The 21,438-nt window shown below is 51.0% G+C and overlaps 1 protein-coding gene across 2 annotated transcripts; it reads left to right on the forward strand.

Annotated features, from left to right (window-relative positions):
- The first annotated feature begins 696 nt into the window (after window positions 1–696).
- Wsb2 (WD repeat and SOCS box containing 2) lies at window positions 697–21,279 on the forward strand. 2 transcript variants are annotated; one of them, XM_021162130.3, is made up of 9 exons: window positions 697–890; window positions 6,958–7,126; window positions 13,677–13,921; window positions 14,073–14,204; window positions 17,190–17,290; window positions 18,402–18,574; window positions 19,131–19,241; window positions 19,325–19,432; window positions 20,026–21,279. In XM_021162130.3, the coding sequence occupies exons 1-9, from the start codon at window positions 878–880 to the stop codon at window positions 20,186–20,188; spliced, it is 1,215 nt and encodes a 404-aa protein (XP_021017789.1). In that variant the 5' UTR covers window positions 697–877; the 3' UTR covers window positions 20,189–21,279. The 2 variants fall into 2 exon arrangements, with proteins under 2 accessions (XP_021017789.1, XP_021017788.1); XM_021162129.2 differs by lacking the exon at window positions 697–890 and having other exon boundaries at window positions 6,939–7,126.
- The last annotated feature ends 159 nt before the right edge of the window (window positions 21,280–21,438 follow it).

The following is a 21,438-nucleotide window of genomic DNA, read 5'->3' on the forward strand; positions in this document are numbered from 1 at the left end:
AACTACTTAAAACCCCTTTTCTCCTACTCTGGCTCCAAGTTTAAATCCACCCGACACAAACAGGACCAGGACCCGAGGCACCAGCATCTGAGGACACGCAGAGGGAAATCTCGGGTGTGTGTGTGTGTGTGTGTGTGTGTGTGTGGGTTAACCTTGACCTCCTCTCCCCTTAGTTCCTCCCCTTGGCTTTCCCAGCATCCCTCCCGCTGGGGCCGTTGTCAAGGCCAGCATTTCAGCTCCCCCTGCGATCCCCAGTTCCCTGCCCCCAGCCAGCATCATGACCCGGGCAGCTTCCCTGAGCCTCAAGCGAGCCAGCGGCCCCTTAGGTTTCTCCACGACACCCCCAGCCCTTGCCCGCCCCACCCCCATCTCTACTCGCTCCAATTTTAGGTTTCCACTTTGGATGCTCTCGGAGACCCCCAACCCCATCCTGCCCGGGGCTCCCCTGCCCCCTTCCCTGTCTGCTCTGCCCAGTGTTCCCCCCACCTCGGGTCCCCTTAGCCCCGCTTCCTCCGGGCTCCGCGTCCCTTCAGTCCGGCGTTCCCTCCCCCGCCCCGCTCCCCCGCCTCCGTCCCCAAAGCTCGGCGTTCTCCCTGCCCCCCTCCCCAGCTCGGCGTCCCGCGCCCGCCGCCCACTCCGCCTCCGCCCCCGCATCCCCAGCGTTTCCCCTGCGCGCTCTCCGCCCCGGCCCCGGCCCCGCCCCCGCCGGCCGCCATGTGACGGGAAGCAGCTGATGGCCTCTGCGGGCGGCAGCGGCGGCAGCTTTGGCGGCGGTGGTGGCGGCGGCGGGCGCGGCCGCGGCGGGGCGGGCGCGGAATGAAGGCCCACGGCCCTGGGGGCTGAGGCGCCCGCCGCCTGGGGCGGGCCGCGCATCCTCATGGAGGCCGGAGGTGAGTGCGGCCGCGGCGGGGCGGCGACCGAGACGGGGAGGGCAGCTTTGTTTCGCTTTCGCTGTCAGCTGCGGCCGCCGGCCTCCTGCCACCGCGGGGACCGGCCGCCGTCCCTGAGCGAGCCCACTGGACTGGGATGGCTCCAGAGCCCCCGGGTCGCCTGCGCCATAGCCCGGCTTCTGGCCTCAGCGCCCATCGCGGCTCGGTAGTAGCGGCGGCCGCTGGGTGGGTGCCTGGGAACGGGGTGGGGCCCGGGACACTGCCCGGGGGTGACACGTAGGACCCGACACCCTAGTGGGTGAGGTCCACAGCTGTCACCACCAAAGCTCAAAGTGAGAGCAAGGGATGAACTTGCTGGCCGCCTGGAAAAGCGCAGAGATGCTAGGGATGGCTAGACCTGCAGCCCCTCGGGGCTTCTCCCTGGAGGGCTCTTGTTCCTGTGCCCTGATCACGGAATAGTAGCGTGGGTTGGGGACCTGGGGGAGGGGGCTGTCGCCACACTCCAGGGTCCCCAAATACCGGAGCTGAAAGGCAGATTCCGTAGGGGGATTTTAAGAGTCAAGGCCTAGGGCTCAGACTTGTTCCGGTGAAGTTGAAGCTTCACCCAGGTCTGGAGGATTCGGATGCACCCGAGGGCTGGCAGGGCCGGATGGGGTTGTTGGAAAGGCAGGTGTTCCCTGGGGTGGTGTCCCCTTTGCATTTAGGAAATGACATTTCTTTGTTTGCAGGAGCCAGGCTTTCAGGGAAAGGTGTCGCGGCAGCTCCTCTCCCGGGTTTCCATCTAGATTAAAACCTTTCAGTATCTTCCCCATAGAATTCTGTTTAAATGGCCCCTACTATTTTCTTCTGTGACTCTTTTTACAGCTTCCGTTTTCGTTTCCACTGATGCCTCAAAGTTGTATCTCAAAGCAGTCTGTGACCAGACTCCCCCAGCCCCCCCCCCCCCCACACTTTTTTTTTTTTAAACCGGAATCTTTTCCAGTGCAGAGTTTTTCCCTAGTGATTGACGACGTATGTGTGGTAGGGGTGTGGGCAGAGCTGTTGGGAGCTTCCAAGCTACTATTAAAAAGGCCAGACACTTAGGCCAGAGTTTTACTCTCTTTTCAAACTGAATAATGTCTATTGTAAAAGGATTACAATAGAAAACAGTAGAACGGTGGTTATAATTAATTTATTCATTCAACAAATATTTATTATCTGGTATGTGCCGGGCACTCTCTGGGTCCTTGTTGGCCCAGAGTAATCTAATAACAATATGTAATTTAAACGTAGACACATTTAAAAAAGGAAACAGTTGAAATTAAAAAGGATAACGTATCTAAAATATTTCAAGTTTGATTTGTGCGATGGAACAAATTATAGGAATGTTTTGGAGACGGAAGAATTTTTCTGTGTGGGCGTTTTAACTGCCAGTTTGTCTGCACCACGTGCTGCGTGCAGTGCCTGAGGGGGCCAGAAGAGGGCGTCGGAGCCTTTGTTCCAAGTTACAGAGGGTTGTGGGCCTCCAGGTGGTTCTGGGGATGGAACAGCAAAGCGGCTCCTATACTGAGCCATCGCTACCTCTAAGGCTTTACAGTGTGGTGTGTGCTTTATAATTTTTAAAAAGTATTCTTAGATTTACTTTTTTTTATATTTTATGTATGTGTTTTGCCTGCATGGATGTCCGCACCATGCATGTACCTGGTGCCTGCAGAGGCCAGAAGAAGGCATCAGATCCCTCAAAACAGGAGTTACAGACAATTGTGAGCTACCATTTGGGCACTGGAAACCCAGCGCAGGTTCCTCTGCTAGAGTAATGAGTGCTTTTAACTGCTGAGCCATCTCTCCAGTTCCATGTATTCTTAAAGATTTATTTGTTTATTTCATGTATGTGAGTACACTCTAGCTGTCTTCAGACACACCAGAAGAGGACATCCAATCCCATTACAGATGGTTGTGAGCCACCATGTGGGTGGGTGCTGGGAATTGAACACAGGGCCTCTGGAAGAGCAGTCAGTGCTCTTAACCACTGAGCCATCTCTCCAGCCTGTATTATAGTCTTAATAGACTTGCCACAGTTCAGGGGTTCAGTAACTGCTTGTGGCTGGTGACTAGTGACAGACAGGCAAGGTGGTTTGAGGGAGGAAATAGACCCCAGATGCATGCTAACCACAAATGCAACCCAGAATTCCCTAGTGTAAAGAAAGCTAAATGACTAAAGCTAAAGGACAGTGACTTAGTCACCCTGCTGAGTTAGGAATGTCACCAAGAAGGTGACATGGACACAGAGCCCTGATTATTATGATGGAGCAGCCAGTCAAAACTCTCCAAGCTGGGCTGGAGAGACCAGAGTTCAGCCATTTAAAAGCTAGGCTCACAGCCAAAAATATGAGAGTTTGGTTCCCAGCACCCACGGCTGGGCTGTCTCTCCAGCCACCAAAACCAACCAACCATCCAAACAAATCTCTCCAAGCTGACAGCTCAGCCTAGCAATGCAAAGATCCCTTGGCAGGAGGAAGGATTACCAAGCCTGCTGCCAACCATGTTCCTGCCTTCACCTCTGTTAAAGGGGCTTTCCTTGTGCGGAAGAGGCTTTGATAATTCTCCCATTCTGCCTATTGTACACATCCCTTGTTTAGTTGGGAAACCTGGAAGGGTTAGGGAAATGTTGGTCAAAGGTTACAGAACCTCATTGAGCTAGGACAGTGACTACAGTTAATAACAGTTATGTACGTGGAAACTGCTGACAGGTTTTTAAGAGAGCCCTCCCTGAGAAAAATGCGGAGAATGTGAAAGGGTGCGTACACTCATTAGCTTAACTGAGCCCTCCTCTCCCTGTATGTTGGCTTTCCCACTTATCCGTAAGTCACGTGGTGTCCAGAAAGTATGCGGTGCGTATTAATTTACCAAAGCCCTGAGCCAGCCGCAGTGGGCCATGCAGGTACTGTCTCAGATGAAGCTGGATCCTCCCAGTTCTGCTTGGTTTGTTTTGAAGTGCTGCACGAATTACGGTTTTGTTTTCCAGTAGCCAAGTTTAGTTTGGGCCCAGACTCCAGGAGACGAGACTGGTGTCTTCTTTTAGAATCAAGATTCCTGACCTGAAATAGCAAAAGATGAAACCCCCCAGGCCCCAGAAATAGAGTGTGAATTCTGGGCAGGGCTAGGGTTTGAGAATTCCTCATGAACAGTGGACGCCACATGCATCTTGGTAGTCCAATGGGCTCCACTTCCTGTGTATTTAAGAGGTATTGCATGTCTGTCACGAGTATCTCTTTGGTAGCCTGACCGATTGCTTTGGGAACAAACAGACAAGATTTGCTGCTGTGAGCAGACCTCCTAGTGCCTGGGGCGGGGCCGGGGGTGGGGAGTGGTAATGACCTCAATAGACAGGAGTTCTAGAAAGGAATTAATGAGGAGTTGTGAAGGCCCTGGATTACAGCCTGGAGGGAGTTGTCCTTTGAGGCTGACACAGTGAAGATAAGGTGCAGCCTTGGAGAGCTGGTGCAAAGTCCAGAGGTTGGAACTAACTGAGCTTAGTCAAAGGGTCCTAATCATGCAGGAGCTGAGGGTAGGATCTGGGTAAGAGAGACTGCAAGCTACGAAGTAAGAACGGATGAGCAGGAGCCAGAGCAGACCCCAGAGAGCAGTGAGAAGATTGCCTGGTAGGCCAGGCACCAGGTGCTGCTGGAGAGATTCAAGTAGTAGCCATGGGGCTGGAAAGGGAGGTTTGCTGAGGCTTTCGGAGACAGACTTGATGGGACTTGACGGTGAATTTGGTCTGGGCAGAGAAAGAAACAAGGGCCGAGCCTTTTATTTTGTGCCATCCGTGCCATGCCATTGTATCAGAGGAGAGGGCGATGTGTGTGTGGGAGGAAGTGAGTCAGGTGCAAGTGTGCCGGAGGGACACAGTTTTCCCAGCCTTATCATGTTGACACGAGGCCAGAACATGTTCATATCCACAAAGTAATGGTCATGCAGACATGTGTTTGCACATCTCTGGCAGGAGCCATGTGAGTCTATAAATACACACACAAACACACACACACACACACACATACATACAGCAGTTTAGGCTTAATGTATTAAAACCTATATCTCCATTTTTCTTTATAAAGCCAAGATGTGATGTACTAAGATACTAATTGAACCCTTAATTCCTAGCAACACGTCTTATGAAATACGGTGTATCTGTTGGTTCAGTGAGATCACTCAGTGGGTTTTCAAAGCACTTGCCACAAAAATTGGTTTAGTCCTTCAAGCTGGTGGTAGGAGGAGAGAAGTGGCCCTTGACAACTGTTCTCAGTCCTCTTCCTACACATGTCCTGTGGCATGTGCTTATGCCACCCATACACAGTGATGTAAATCCTTAAAGAGACACATCCATTTTCCTATTATATACATGGTAGAAAACGTGTGCTTCGTGTGTGCGTCATTACCTTCTGTTTCACCAGGATCATGCTAACCTTGGATTATATGGATTGTGTGACAGGTTATTTCCCAGCCAGTGAAATGAGCCAGTTCAAGCCAGGTTAGATTATATTAAAGGCAGGTTTATTGGGAAGCTGCCCTCCAGTGGGCGAGTTCACTAGCCCCAAGGATTGAGGGTGAGGGAGAAGAGAGAGACAGAGACACCCCAAACTGTCTGGATTATATAGGGAAGGGCAGTAATGATCTAGGGGAAGGGCAGTCAGGCTCCTGGGCTATCAAGTTCAAGGTTGGGGGCAGGGTGTACCAGGTGGGAGCTGAGGAACTTGGGACAACCTGGAGGCCAGGTCGGCTTGACATGCATCTCAGTGCCTCGTCCTGGGTGTGGGAAACCACACATTTCGTGCACCTAGAAAGGATGCTGTTCCTCTAACCAGGAAAAGTTTCTCGCTCTGAGGTATACGCTGATTTCTTTGAGGCCCAAATGTAAGAACTTACATAAAAGTGGGCTTTGAAATGTAGGAAATATAGCTTGTTTAAATTATTTTCTGAGGAGTCTTGGAGAGGTAACTCAGTTAAGAGCATTGGTTGCTCTCTTAGAGGACTTGGGTTCAATTCCCAGTGCCCGTATGGTGGCTTACGTTCCAGAGGATCTAACTCCCTTTTCTTGACTTTATAGACACTATGCATATGGTACCAATGTACATACTGGCAGAACCTCGTAGACATAACATAACTTTTAAAAACCACATTATTATCCCAGAGAGAGTTAAATCCCAGAACTACTGGAGTAAGATGTGCACAAAAGGTTGAGATCCCTCGTTCTTCAGGCTCTGACTTAGAAGTCGGCCATGGCGTTTAGAGGACCTGTGGTTGGGTTGAACAAACACTGCCTACTCACTCGTAGGAGATAGATGGAGCTCTCAGAGAGGGAGGTGCAGTCATCTTGGTGGTGCAGAAGATGCTGAAGCGTCAGCCTACACTAGGTTTGGGCTTCTTTCCTTTTGATAGTAGGGAAGTTGAGGTGCTGCCGCCTGTCAGTAGACATAAGTGCAATTCTTAGAAAACGAACTGGATGTGATTGAGAAAGGGGCTTGGGCTTTGCAGGGCAATGTCCTAGGAAGTGGCTTGTTGGAGGGCTTAGTGCAGGGGTGTGGCTGCAGACTGGGCTCAGGCAGCTGGGAGCCTTGCGATATATTGGCTGTGTTTTCAGCTTTGGCAGGGTCCCTGGGGATACCAGAATGACTTAGTAGTCACTTAGATCAGGTTAAACCAGGGCTAAGGGGACTGTGTGAAGAAGGAAATAGAGCCAGTAAGTCTGTTCTAGAAGGAAGTGATGAGGGATCTGGGCATGAGAAGGAACCCTCGAACTGAAGGCACCAGGTTCCTTAAGAGCATTCATTGGGGGCACAGTTGCTTCTCACTTTCTTCCTGCTTTGGCGTTCACAGGAAGAGGAGACTTCATTCACCAAGTCCTCACCGCAGCAAGGTAGCTCTGAGTCACACAATGGGAGGGTTGCCGCTGAGTAACCACCGTGGAATGTAGCCTGTGGCTACCTTTACTGCCCTCCTCTCTCCCTCGGTCTTGGGCAGACAGCAGCTTCCCCAGTCTGGCGGTTAGGCTGGTCACCTGTGTTCTAAAATATGACCCCTCCTTCCCCAGAGGAGCCGCTGCTGCTGGCTGAACTCAAGCCTGGGCGCCCCCACCAGTTCGACTGGAAGTCAAGCTGTGAGACCTGGAGCGTGGCCTTCTCGCCAGACGGTTCCTGGTTCGCCTGGTCTCAAGGACACTGCGTGGTCAAGCTGGTCCCCTGGCCCTTAGAGGAACAGTTGTAAGTCTTTCTACCATGGGGAACGTAGGAGGCCCATGGCGGGGAGCTGGGCAACTTTTCCAGGCTGCTCCCTACTCTTTGGGAGTCTTTTCAAAGATTAGATGGGCAAAGTCTGAACAGTTGAGGGCTTGCTCGTGAGGACCTAGCACCCCACAGTCTGGACACAGGGAACCGGGTCTGTCGAGAGTGTGTTGGCCTGAATCTTTGAACAGCTTTATTGAGCTAGAAGTGATACCCCATACAGGTTGTCCACGTGAAATGTAAAGCACTAGCTGTGCTTGGTGATCTTGTAATCAGTGCTAGGGAGCTGGAGGCAAGAAGACCACCAGGTGGAGGAGAGCCTGCACTAGGTGTGACTCCACCTCAAAGAAAATCTACAGAGTGTCAGTGCAGCGACGGCACAGAGCTGTGCACCTGCTACCAGAATCTGTTCTCTAGCACTGTCACTTCCTCAGAGTCACCTGTCTCCATTTGTCCTCCATGGCTTTGATCTGGCAACTACTGTGTCGTGTGCCCTCACTGTGGGCTCACCTGTCCAGGGCTTTTTACTTGGATGTTTCTGCATGGGACTCTCTCAACACAGCTCCAAATAGTGCCTGTGTGTGTGTGTGTCTGTGTGTGTGTGTGTGTACACACGTGTGCGTGCTCTCACCACCATTCACTTCTGTTTCCTGCAGTGACACTGTACTGGTGTGAGATGCCAGACTCAATTGACAGGTTTTTTTATTTTCTCTGCTCTGAATGTGTTTGGACACATCTGCGGAGGCGTGTGCGTCCGTGTTGGACTGAGGGAGTGGAGGCTGTTTGTCACAGTGGTGGTACAGTTCTCTGTGACCCGGTAGGGTCTTCAGATTTGAAATTGGAGGCTTCCTTGAGACACTGGACACTGGTGGTCACTGTGTTCCTGCCTGGCTCACCTGGTGTGAGGTGGGGTCTGATTTGGATTTCCTTCCTGCTACCTGTAGAGCCTTTTCCTGTGCTAATGGATCTCTGAGTCCTTCCTTCAGGGAATTCCTCCTCCTCCCATCTCTGGCCATTTTCTAACTGGGTCTTTGTTTCCTTTCTGTTTGTTTTTTTCCCTTGGTTTTTTAACCTAGTTTGTAGTTTGCTGCGGTGCCAGTGTTTCTGCTGGTTGATGTGTCTTCCTTCTGTTCTATTTATTTATTCAGTTGAGTCTGGATTGATTGATTGATTGAGCCTGTATGCAGTAGTCACTGTACATCATCTTCAGTTGGCACTGAACGGAGGCAGAGAATCCAGAAGCACATCAGGCTTGTTCTGGAGGCTCCTGGCATCTCTCATCCGTGATGCTTAGGTACAGTTCGTGGGGAGCTGCTGCCTTGATACTGGTAATGCCACCAAGAGGCCTGGTTGTCCTAGGACAGCCCCACACTGCTGGGGAGGGAGCTATGAGTTACATAGTCCCCACTTCCTGGAACCTAACTCCCACAAATCCTTGGACTGTCCAGAGTGGGGGTGGGGGGCTCTGAGGTGACTGGTGGCGGGCTGCCTCCTGAGTGGCTTCACCCTGACAAGTGAGTTGGGTGAGGTTCTATAACAGGAAGGGCAGGGCAGGGTCACTCACTATGACTGTGGTACATTTCGTAACTAGAGCTAGAGACTCTTTGTATCTGGGTTTGAGTCTAGGTTTGGCTTATTGTCTGAAAAGTCTTTTTGTTGTTGTTTTCCTCTAGAGTACGCTTACTCTCAATTACCTACATCATTGCAGGCAAGTACAGCCTTCTCTTTAGAATCAGTAAAACTGGGAAGGGCTGTTGGAATGGTAGGGTTTTTTCTGTGTCGTTCACCAAAACAAGCAATGTATTCACTAGTGTGTTAAATGGGAAATCACTGGTCTGGGGAGATAGCACGGGTATTGAAGAATGACAGTGCGGTGCAGTGCAAGCAGATGACTTATTTTCAAAGCATCTAGGCATGGCAGTGCCCCTGTCACTACAGCTGGTGAGGCTGAGGCAGGGAGTAGCCTGAGCCACTGAGCCAGGCACTGGGATAGGCTGCAGCCGTGAGGCTCTGGGTTCCACCCCTACTGAAAACAGTACAAACAGAAACAGAAGCCACACCGCTGAGTGTGGTCACGGCTGCTGTGTGCATGCCGTATTACACGTGCCGTATTACACGAGAGAGGCATGTACAGTAGAGCAGTATGTGACATGACCCATGGGACTGTCTCAGAAGCAAGTACACAGCTGTTCCTAGTGACTTGTTTACTGTGGTTAAAGTCTGGTTGGACAGTGAGGTATTCTGTCCTGTGCTGGACCTTGGACCAGGCCTCTGTGTAAGTGCTCTGTTATACAGCTATGGCCCCAGGCTGCATAGTTTTCATGTTTATTTAAACTTTCATATTTATTTAAAGCTATGCGTATTTATTTCTGGATCTCCTGCTGTTGTATCTTGCATTTCATAAGTTACTGGTATTGGCACATTATATTCTTGCTAGGGGTATCTGACCTTGTCTGCTTGTTTATTCTTGTATTGGTACGACAGGTGACCCAACCTTGGACCTTGCCTGAGTGAGAAAGGTACTCTAACTGAGCTACAGCCCAGGATAGTTACGCATTTGGTTTTCCGAGACAGGGTTTCTCTGTGTGGCCCTCATTGTCCTGGAACTTGGTAGATAGACCAGGCTGGCGTCAGACTCCCAGAGATCCAAGTGCTGGGATTAAAGATGTGAGCCCCCACACCCAGCATTTTAATCCTATTAGCCAGGCATGGTAAAGCACACACACCTTTAGTGGGAGCACTCAGTAGGCAGAGGCAGAGGTGGTCTACAGAGCAAGTTCCATGATAGCTAGAGTTACACAACAGAGGGTCCTGTTCCCGCCCTGTTCTATTAGCAAATGCCTCTGTTAGTGTGAGGTACCTGCCATTCACCCACAGTCATGCACACGACTTTCAAGAATAAAGATCTGAATACCAAAAAAAAAAAAAAAAGTGACTCGCACGTGCATGCACCTGCACAAGCATGGAAAGCACAGGACAACTGCAGGTGTGTCCTCTCTTCCTACCTTCTGCGTCCCAGGCATCGAGCTTGGGCTGTCACCATGACAGCAAGCTCCTGAGCTGCCTAGCCATTGCATCTGCCCCCGACTTGAGACACTTTAACTCAAGTAAAGTCAGTTTCTGCTAGAGCAGTGGTTCTCAGCCCTCCTGATGCTGCAACCCTTTAATACAGTTCCTCATGCTGTGGTGACACCCCACAACCATAACATTATTTTCACTGCTACATCATAACTATAATCTTGCTACTGTTATGAGTTGTAATATAAATATCTTGTGTTTTCTAGTGGCCTTAGGCCACCCCTGTGAAAGGGTTGTTTGAGCCCCCAAAGGGATTCAAGGGACAGGTTGAAAACCATTGTTAGAGCCTCCTGTTCCCTTAGCACCCTCTCCTAAGTGTCCACCTGCCCTCCCTTCCGAGTGTCTGGCTCTCCTGTGACACACTCACTCAGCAGCACACTCAGGCCCCCAGAGCGTTTCCTGCATGCTGGGCTAGGATGCACTTGCCGAGAACTCCTCTGACCTCGTGACCCAGCGGAGTCAATTGCTCTAAAGCAGTTGCTGCAATGCAGGCCGGTGACACTCAGCCGTGATTTAGTCAGCGAAGAGCCTGTTTGTGACAGTGAGGCTGTGACTGTCCTAGTTTATGTAGGCCACTTTAGGATCCCCAAGGACAAACTGCAGAGTTCTCAAGAACATAGGTAGCCCTTTGTTAGCCATGGGTGACTTTCTCTCTCTAGAAAGACCCAACCAACATTAAATGGAACAACCCGTACATACTCCTCATCCCTGTGAGTGAGGCGGTAAAATGCTCCCTTCAGTAGATACAGAAGCAAGAGCTCCATTTTTAAATAAGCTAGAGGTTCTAAGCTGTTTCATTCCTCCACGGGCTGTTCCTTTTTCTTTTCTGAGGTAAGGTCTCCTTGTGTGGTCCAGACTGGTCTCAAACTACTGATCCTCCTGCCTGAGCCTCCCTCCCGGGTGCTAGGATAACAGGTGGGCAGGACTACACACCTAGCTCTGGGGCCCCTTTTTTGCTTTGTTTTCTTTTGTTTGTTTGTTTCTCTTTTTAAAATTTATTTATTTATTTATTTATTTATTTATTTATTTATTTATTATACGAGTACACTGTAGCTGTCTTCAGACACACACCAGAAGAGGGCCTCAGATCCCATTACAGATGGTTGTGAGCTACCATGTGGTTGCTGGGAATTGAACTCGGGACCTCTGGAGGAGCAGTCAGTGCTCTTAATGGCTGAGCCATCTCTCCAGCCTTGTTTGTTTTTTTCAAGACAGGGTTTCTCTCTGTAGCCCTGGCTGGCCTGGAACTTATTCTGTAGACCAGGCTGGTATTGAACTCAGATCTGCCTACCACAGCCTCCCAATCACTGGTATTAAAGGTGTGTCTTTTGTGGCCTGCCTTTCCCAAGATGAGAAACTCTGGTCCCTGTGTCAGGGTCAGGCAGGTGTGGGCAGTGTGGACGGGGCAGTGACACATGTGGATTGGTCAGGATCCGTGACAGAGGCCAGATGATGATCAGAGGCCAGCGGGCAGTCTGCTCTTGGTGTCTGCATCCCATCCCAGGATGAGGCCAGCGGGCAGTCTGCTCTCGGTGTCTGCATCCCGGGGTGAGGCGCTTCACACCTGGAACCTGAATTCACATGGTAGAGGAGGGGCCTGGACCAGTTATGGCCTCCAGAGTTCAGTGTGGCCTTGGCCTCCAGTGCTGTTTTTATCCAGAACAGTAATCCAGATAATGGCTCCCGAGGCTGTGGGGCCAGGTCTGCCTTCCTGTCCAGCTCCTTCAGTATTGCATTGTGCACAGAATTGAGAGGCCAGGATCCCAACAAAACCTCTCTCTTTAAATTCCCTGTCAGTGGTTGGGAATGGACTGGCATATCTCTGACCTCAGCTCTCGGGAGGCAGAGACAGGCAGATCTCTGTGAGCTCCAGGCTAGCTAGGATTATATGGTAAGACCCTGTCTCCAAAAACAAACAAATCCTGTCATTTTCTGTAACACTGGTAAAACCAGAAGACATTATAAGGAGTAATGTACGGTAGGCACAAAAACGCGGAATGTGACCTTTTCTTATGTGGAGTCTAAAGCAGAGACGACTCAGCGGCCAGGAGTACAGTGCTGGCTACCAAGGGTGAGAGCATCGAATGGCTGGAGGTTCCAAAGCTAGAGCCCTGGCAGGCAGCAGGGTGAGTTCTGTGACTCTGGTATCCTCTTGGACGGTGTTCCAGGAGAGGTTTTCCGATGCTCTGTGATGCAGGTGTGAGGGAGGAGTGTTGGAGGCGTTCACCCTTTGTCTCTATACACCACACATGCACACTGACATTGAAGTATTCCATCAACATATGTTGACCTGTAAGATATGACAAGTAAAAGAATTGTTGGAGCAAAAGCAGAAACAGCCGACCGGGTGTGTGCTACTGACCTCCAGTGTAGGCTGGAGAGTCCGCGATCTCCAGATGGCCTTGCTGCCATTTTAAAACGTATTATCCTATGCAGTTGACAGCAGTGGGGTTTAATGCAACGTTTCGGGTCACGTGACCACAAAGCAGTGCAGGCACATGGGCTGTTGGGAAGGGGAGTTCTCATGGAGGGAAGCTGAGCTTGCCTGGGGATCTGGGGTCCTCATCTGATTTCCTCCAATCAACGTAGTCTGGAAGAGTGGAGCTTGCTGTGTGCTGGTCAGGTATACCTTGAGGAATAGTAGACTTGTGCTTTCAGGCCAAACTGTAGAGCCGTCTCTTTAACCTGTGCCATTGTGACCATACTGGGTACAGTGGTGGACAGGGCCTTGGGCCTGACCTTCACTTTCCAGGCCTTGTCTCCCAGGGGGATAGGAAAGGTCAGGGCTGAAGTGAGAGTCCCAAGGGTAAGTACCCCCCTGTGAGCTGTGCTGTGGTTGGCTGATCTCTGGATTGGTCCCGAGCTAGATGTCCCATCAAGGAGGTGGGTGAAGGAGCCTCAGCACCACCTGGACTGTAGTGTGTGAGGGCAGCCTTCAGGACGCACCACATGGGGTGTAGTGTGTGAGGGCAGCCTTCAGGACGCACCACATGGGCTGTCATGGTGAAAGAGGGCTCACTGCAGTCCCTTTGGAGTGTCTGAGCTGGAGGCAAGCCGGATGGACAGGGGAACAGCAGAGTGAAAGGACTCAGGTTCTACTCTGTCCTGCTTGCAGATGTACACTGTGCGTGACACACGTTCCCATGGGGAAATGTGCTTGCTTCTCTCTAGGACCAAAACCCAAGAGAACTTCCTGAGCAAGCACGTGGCTCCCTGGAGCCTCTGTGATCTACTTGTCTCACAAGGCAGGTCACCCCATTTCAGGGCTGTTGCAAGTTGAATGAGCCAAAGAAGTAAAGCCCATGTCCCATGAATTCCAAAAGGAATTGAAGCCATTCCAGAGTTCACAGAATGCCAGAAGTAACTTCTAGGAATCGAGAGTCTGGCTGGTAGGGTGGTTGGCATGTTAGTTACAGCTGTAGATTCACTCAGAAATGTCTGCTTTGCCCAGCATCCCTAAAGGATTCGAAGCCAAGAGCCGAAGCAGCAAGAATGACCCAAAAGGACGGGGCAGTCTGAAGGAGAAGACGCTGGACTGTGGCCAGATTGTGTGGGGGCTGGCCTTCAGCCCATGGCCCTCTCCACCCAGCAGGAAACTCTGGGCACGTCACCATCCCCAGGCGCCTGATGTTTCTTGCCTGATCCTGGCCACAGGTCTCAACGATGGGCAGATCAAGATTTGGGAGGTACAGACAGGTAGGTCTGCTGGCTAGTACTAGGTGCAGGGCGGTGTGCGCGTGGCTTGTGGTCAGGCCTCACCCCTGCCAGTTGGTGCGGAGTGGGTGCCAGCCAGCGAGCTGCCTCCACCTTCCCCTGACCTCCACCTTCCCTGACCTGCTCCCTCCAGGCCTCCTGCTTCTGAATCTTTCTGGCCACCAAGACGTCGTGAGAGATCTGAGCTTCACGCCCAGCGGCAGTTTGATTTTGGTCTCTGCATCCCGGGATAAGACGCTTCGAATTTGGGACCTGAATAAGCACGGTAGGGGCAGGGGCTGAGCCACTTGGTCCTGCCTTCATCTCAACAGGGCTATTTCATGTGGAGCTGCCTTCCTCCTCCATGTCAGCCAACAAGCCCTTCTTAGATGTTCTTGCAGCCACCCCTTTGGCCTCAAAGTCCTGAGCTAAAGGCGTGTTTAATATCAGAGTTCACTGCACGGCTGTCCTGCAGGGGTAGACTCGAAGACCTTCTCAGGACACCAACACCCAAGTGCTCGTGCCTCATACAGAGCTGCCATAGTGTCTTCACAGAGCTCACCTCTTCCTAAGGGCTGACTCTAGAGGGCTCATAGTCCCTGGTGTGGTGTAAATGCTCTGAGAACGGTAGCTGTACCTCGTTTAGGCACCACTGACAAGACTAGATTCAATACAGTGTCTTTCTTAACATTTTAATTTACTGTTATTGTCCCGGGGGGTGGGACTAACACATGCCACAGCCTGCATGTGGAGGCCAGAGGACAGCTTCCAGGAGTGAGTTCTCTCCTTCTGTCCATCTGTGGGAAATGATGGCAGTAAACTCCTGTTCCCTCTCACCACTCAGGGGCTACAGCAGAGCTCTGCAGTACACAGCTTGCCCAAGCAGAGTGCTGTAAAGACTGAGCACCTGCAGTGAGACGCTTACTCTAAGCTGAGAGCCTACTTCAGAAAGACACCTGATTTCTTTCAGGAAGCCCCCAACTAGACTGCTTTCAGACCAAGGGCTCCTGGCCAAAGCCAGTATCACTACTACAGTTTCTGGAGAGGTTAGGAATGGCCTCTCATGGGATGCTGGTCAGAATCTGGATGCATGGGCCAGCTCATGATCACAGACACCTAGGGGCAACTGCACTTCGGAGGGTTCAGAATGTGCTTGCCTGTGATCAGTGCACATTGATCCAAGCCAGCCTACATACCCATGAACAGACTGCACACATGCGACTTTATTGTGACTCACCATAGGTTGAAAAACAATTTTTTTTTTTTGAAGGATGTCCAGGCTGGCCAGATAGCTCAGTGGTCCATGAATTTGCTAAGCATGGTGACCTGAGATCCATCTCCAAAACCCACATGGTAGAGAGAAGAAACGGCCAGATAGGTAGTCCTGCAAGAGGTGAATTCCGCAACAGTGAGACTGGGCCAGTGCCCCGCTGTGGTGGCCGTCCTGCCTCCCACTGTGGGGCATTTCTCCTACTGTCTTAGCATTAAGAGTACTGCTCAGTGTCCTAGCATGGACTTCATGGTACATGCACAGCCTGGAGGCCTTCGCAGCAGACCAAGGGAATAGCGCTGAATGACGGGGAGCACACTCCAGCCCACAGATGGCCGTGTCACAAAACACACAGGCCTCTTGAGGTTTGCTCTCTTGAATAAAGCACTACTCTCACTCTTGAGGGCTCCCTGCTTGTAGCCAATTTAATTTCTCAAAGACCCCATTCCAAACGCCATCTCTTGGAGATGATGTTTGTATCCTATTAATTTTGGCATTCTCCACAGTCCATAGCAGCTTGTGGATAAACAGTTACAGAGGTGTTTTTAGAGTGTTCTCATCCGAACTCCTCGATCACTAAGAGGTACTGCCCCCTCCCTGCCCCACAGTGGTTTCTGTCTGGTATGGGAGCTTGAAACCAAGCAGATGAAGATGGGCCTGCTAGCAAGGACCTGTGGCAGTCTAGGCCCACCTGAGTTAGACACACTACAGCTAAGCTGTCCATCTCAGCACCGGACCTGTTGTACTTTTAAGACAGGGTCTCGCTATGTATTCCTGGCTGTCCTGGAACTTTCTGCATAGACCAAGTTGATCAACGACTCACAGATCTCCTGCCTCTGCCTTTCGAGTGCTGGGATTAAGGGCTTAAACCACTATGCCCAGCTCCAACCCCACCATATTTCATGCTGGGCATGTAGATCTTCCTCACCATATGGCTTAGCGTAGGTTGGCTCTGGACTTCATTGGACGTTGTCCTCCTCCCAAATGCTGAGACTAGAGGCCTGAGCACCCCTTCTGGGAAGGTTTGAGGGGAGACTCAGTAAATCCCTTGCTGATGGGGAGAGTGGACTAGATGGGGGTGACTGACAGTGGGTGGAACAAAGTAGATTGGGGGGAGGCATTTCTTTTTTGTTTTTAAGGTATATATGTATTTAATGAGAATGTACGCACACCATTCGTGTGCCTGGTACTCATAGAGGCCAGAGGGAGCTATCAGATTCCTCTTGCTCGGCTTCCCATGTATGTTCTGTTCTTACCTGCCTACGTCTTTCAGACATCCCTTGACATTGGTAACCCCTATCAAGAACCCAGGATGTCTCCATCCACGCTGTCTGTACTTGGGAACACACTCCTGGACACACACACATTGGGTTTTGAGGTCATTTCACAAGAAGAGAATGTTATCCCTCATCTTTTTTCTTGTACATGGCAGTTTTCCTTAAGCAATACCCTACGTGAGGAAGTTTGTATTTCTTTTGGACCACAGGCTGAGCGTCTGCCCCATTGACTCACTCATTCTCATGTGGGCCAGCTTTGGGGTTGGGAAAGTCCAGGCCTGAGAGTGTGATGCACAGCCCCTGACCATGCCCTGAGCACACAGCCCAGTGGCTCTCGCAGCCAGGTTGTCTGACCTCAGAGCATGTGCCTCTGATGATTGTCCTGCTAGCGTGCTTGAACAGAGTTCCTTAGGGAACTTGGAGAGGCTGTTAAGCCTGGATGGGTGTGAGTACTCACAGTGCTGAGTTCTTGAAAAGATTGTGCTCCGAGCTGCGCACCTGTGCCGTCCTCGGCTGCAGACTAGAGGAAGCCACTGGGGATGCCCACCCTTGGCTGCTGCCTTCACAGGGTGCACGGGTTTCCTTTTCCCTTTGATTTCCAAGTGTTTGCCACGGTTCTTGTCCTGTACTAGAATGTGGGTCTTTTGCCTAGTTGAGACCCAGAGGCTTTACTGGTCTTTTATTTCTGAGGGCTGATGAATCGCCTTCTGTTCTTGTGTGGCAGGTAAGCAGATCCAGGTGTTATCCGGCCATCTGCAGTGGGTTTACTGCTGCTCCATCTCCCCTGACTGTAGCATGCTGTGCTCTGCAGCTGGGGAGAAGTCGGTAAGCCTCCAGTGTGTGTGTGTGTGTGTGTGTGTGTGCACCTGTGCGTAGCATGTGTGTTTGTGTGTGTGTGTGTGTGTGTGTGTGCGCGCGCGCGCCTGGGCCACAGTCCATCTGCCAGTGTGTCCCAGCAGAGGCGGGCTGCCTGGCTCTGGCCCCCTACACAGCACTCATGACTGTGGAGAGGGGGATGTGGAAGTGGGTGCTTCATCTCTGGGGGAGGTTCCTTTTCCAGAATGGTGAAGTGCAATATTTTCAGACCTTTTTTTCCCCGTCAGAGTTCGTGATTTTTAAAACTACAGCCCACACCCAGACCTGCATTTGAATCTCTTCAGTTGGACTCCATGTTTAGAATTCCAGTCCTAACCCTAACAGGAGCAGTGCTGGTCTGTTGTGTTCTAAAGACATTAGGGCCTGGGCAGTCTGGAGAGGGAGTTTCTCAGATGAGACAGTTTTGAAGGGGTCACTGTTTGGCATAGCGCAGGAACTTGATCATGGAAGCGAAGCACTTTCCTTTTCTTTGGTTTTTGGAGACAGGGTAGTATAACCGGGCTGACCCTGAACTCCCCCCTCCCCCCCAGGCCCATTTTCTGCAGTGCTAGGATGGAATGCGGGGTTTTCTGAAGTGTTCAAGCTCTCTACTGAGCCACATCTCCACCCTCAGAGAGTTTTGTGAACATAAAAAACGAAATCCTGGTTTGATGATTCTCATCAAGGTTTACAGTTGTGAGCTAGGTCAGATGCAGTCATGGGCCAGATTTCCAGGGCTCTTAAGCAAGATGTTGGAAGTCTGGGAAGGGCGCTGCTGCTTGGCCCACTGGGCCTGCTGCTAATATCTGAGATCTCCCTCAGCCGTGATTCCCCATCACAAGCAGGGATCAGAAAGCAGTGTGAAATGTGGAGTAGGCAGCCTTCTGTAGGCTAGCCTGGCCTATGCTCTCAGTCTTTAAGTCTTTAAACCTGCGTAAAGGGTCCCAGGGGGGCTGTAGAAACAGAGACCTTGACTTTCCCTGGCTGAGGGTCAGGGTCAGGCTTTCTCTGCCTGTCAATGGTGTCTAACTAAGCACCTCGCTTCTGCCCCCTCACCACACCCATTTCTGTCCTGCTGCAGGTCTTTCTGTGGAGCATGCGGTCCTACACACTAATCCGGAAACTAGAAGGCCACCAAAGCAGTGTTGTCTCCTGTGATTTCTCTCCTGATTCCGCCTTGCTTGTCACAGCTTCCTATGACACCAGTGTGATTATGTGGGACCCCTACACCGGCGAGAGGCTGAGATCACTTCAGTAAGGACCCTGTGGGGTTATGTGCGTTTCTGTGGACTCTGGGATGGGGAGGAGCGGCTTGAATGGAAGAGCCCAGTTGGCTCAGTGCCTTTCCATGTTGAACTCTCTTCAGGTCATACAAACCCAGCAGCTGCGCTACTTGTAACCGTTAACTGTAGTACCATGTCCAGGTGACTCTCCTCAGAGCTGTTACCTCCAGTATAAATTCCCCCGCCCCTCCCGCCCCTAAGCTTGCTCCACTTTCTCCTCCGTTTCTGTTGTTTCAGAAGCAAATGATAGTAGTCCTATAATTACCACAGATCAGCTTAAAAAGCTGGTTTCCACGGTGCATTTAGGTGGACCTGACCTACTTTACATAAGGAAATTAGCACAGGGAAGTGTTGGGAACCCTTCTGACATCTTGAGACACTCGGAGCATTCAGGGACCTTGTTTCCCAGTGTGCACTTGCTACAGTTTTACACAAGTACAGGCCAGGGTACTCGGTGTGCTGCCTGTAGGGGAGGACTGTGGGGGAGGGGAAGCCAGTGTTCCCAACCGGCTCTTCTTGCTCTGTAGTCACACACAGCTTGAACCCACCATGGATGACAGTGACGTCCACATGAGCTCCCTGAGGTCTGTGTGCTTCTCACCTGAAGGCTTGTATCTCGCTACGGTGGCAGATGACAGGTGAGGAGGGACTGCTTGAGCTCAGAGCCAGCTGCCTCGGAGCTGGCACCAGCCCAGCTCACATACACTTGTCTCCCACACAGGCTGCTCAGGATCTGGGCTCTGGAACTGAAGGCTCCGGTTGCCTTTGCTCCGATGACCAATGGTCTTTGCTGCACGTTCTTCCCACACGGTGGAATTATTGCCACAGGGTATGTATGTGCATTGAACAGATGGGCAGACTCTCTGTGTGCACCATGAAGGAAGTGTGGAGAACAGTAATGTCATTTATAGATGTTAGTAATCAATGTAAAGGCAAGGAGAGACCTATATGTGATCCATGTTACCTGAATGGCCAACTCCACAAGGAGGTATAAGATACGATGATGCTGTTTTTATATGGGAAGTCTACAGCTAAGGTCACCTTACAGATCACATCTATAATTGGTACATGGCCCTTATTGTGTGAGCTCAGGCCCTTCTCATGCAAGCCTCTTGTCATCAAAGGTGTTTTTGTTGTTGGTTTTGGACAGTCTTAAACCTCACTGGTCTTGAGTTCTTGGGCTTGGGTTCTCATCCCACTTTAATCTGATGAACCAGCTGGGACCACAGGCACGGGTCACAAAGTCCTGGGTTCTAAGAATCCTACCAAACAGCAGTCATTACCAGCAGTCTGCAGCGTTTCCCATTCAGGGCCCACTCCAGCTTTTGGAGTCTCCATTTCAGGTCAACCCAGAATCACCACTGTCCGTTATAATGAAAACAACTCTCTGGGGCTGCTAAGCACTGGTCTCTGTTGTTTCAGGACGAGAGATGGCCATGTCCAGTTCTGGACAGCTCCCCGGGTCCTGTCCTCACTGAAGCACTTATGCAGGAAAGCCCTCCGAAGTTTCCTGACAACGTATCAAGTCCTAGCACTGCCAATCCCCAAGAAGATGAAAGAGTTCCTCACGTACAGGACTTTCTAGCAGTGCCGGCTCCCCCACCTCCTGCAGCAGCAGCAGTACAAGGGACTGGCTAGGATGGAGTCAGGCAGCTCACACTGGATCAGTGTGGACCTTCCTTCCTCCCATGGCATGTGCAAGTAGGTCTGCGTGACCCCACTTCTGTGGCGCCAGCCTTACCTCGTCTTCATCGTGGTGAGCAGCCTTCATCAGTCTAGTTGTGTTGAAGCCAAGTGCAGTTGTGGATGTTGTTGGGGTAATAAAGGCAAGCGGGCTCCAGAGCCTCTCTGGTGGCGGCCAAGCCACACTCCCTTAACTGGGAAGTACCTGCCACGTAGGGCATTTCTGCTGCCCATTTCCAGCCAGTGGCTGCATGGTTTGAAGTTCCTCTGTTGTGGTCAGAGGAACTCTGGTGTTTGGTTCCTTGCTCAGCTGCGCGTGGACTGGGCTGAGCTCCTCACCATACACTGGTGCCGGCTTTTATTTCCTGTAAACAGTGGGTGCATGTGTAGGAAGTGACAAGCGAGTATTCAGATCATACGAGGAGGTGTTCCTCTGTGCATGACGGTCAGATGGCCATTTATCAGCATATTTATTTGTATTTTCTCAGCAGATAGTAAGGTACAACTGTGTTTTCTCAATTGTCTCTAAGAACCAGAGTTCTTAAGTGGCCCAGTTGTGGAGCCAAGTCTAAGTCGTGTGGAGTCAGTGCTGACATCACTGGCTTGTGCTGTCTGTCACGTGTGTTTGTCTCTGCTGCTTGACCTCACGGGATGTACCCTCCAGTTCAACTGCCCAAAACAGCCCCTTCCAAGCACCGTTCTTTGACAGCGGTAGCAGCTACCTATTCAAGACGCCTCACACAAAATCTGCCTTAGAAAGTTAATATATTTTAAATTATTTTAAAAGAAACTCAACATCTTATTCTTTGGCCTTTCTTAATTGATGCTTTATGGAGGCAGTGTTAACATTGTACAGTGTATGTATAGAGGAGTCTCCTCTATTTGAAGAACAATGCAAAATGAGGCTTTCATTGAAGGGAGAAAAGAGAAAAAGAAAAAAAACCTGTCTCTGTTCTTTTTTTTCTCTCATTAAGAAGCAAAACAAAACAAAACTTTTAAACCAAACATAAAAGGAGTGCAGTAGCCGGGCAGTGGTGGCGCACGCCTTTAACCTCAGCACTTGGGAGGCAGAAACAGGCGGGTTTCTGGGTTTGAGGCCAGCCTGGTCTACAGAGTGAGTTCCAGGACAACCAGGGCTACAGAGAAACCCTG

Source organism: Mus caroli, unplaced genomic scaffold (genome assembly GCF_978045245.1).
Source record: "Mus caroli unplaced genomic scaffold, Mus_caroli_1 scaffold_4, whole genome shotgun sequence".
In the NCBI taxonomy this organism is placed as follows: Eukaryota; Metazoa; Chordata; class Mammalia; order Rodentia; family Muridae; genus Mus; species Mus caroli.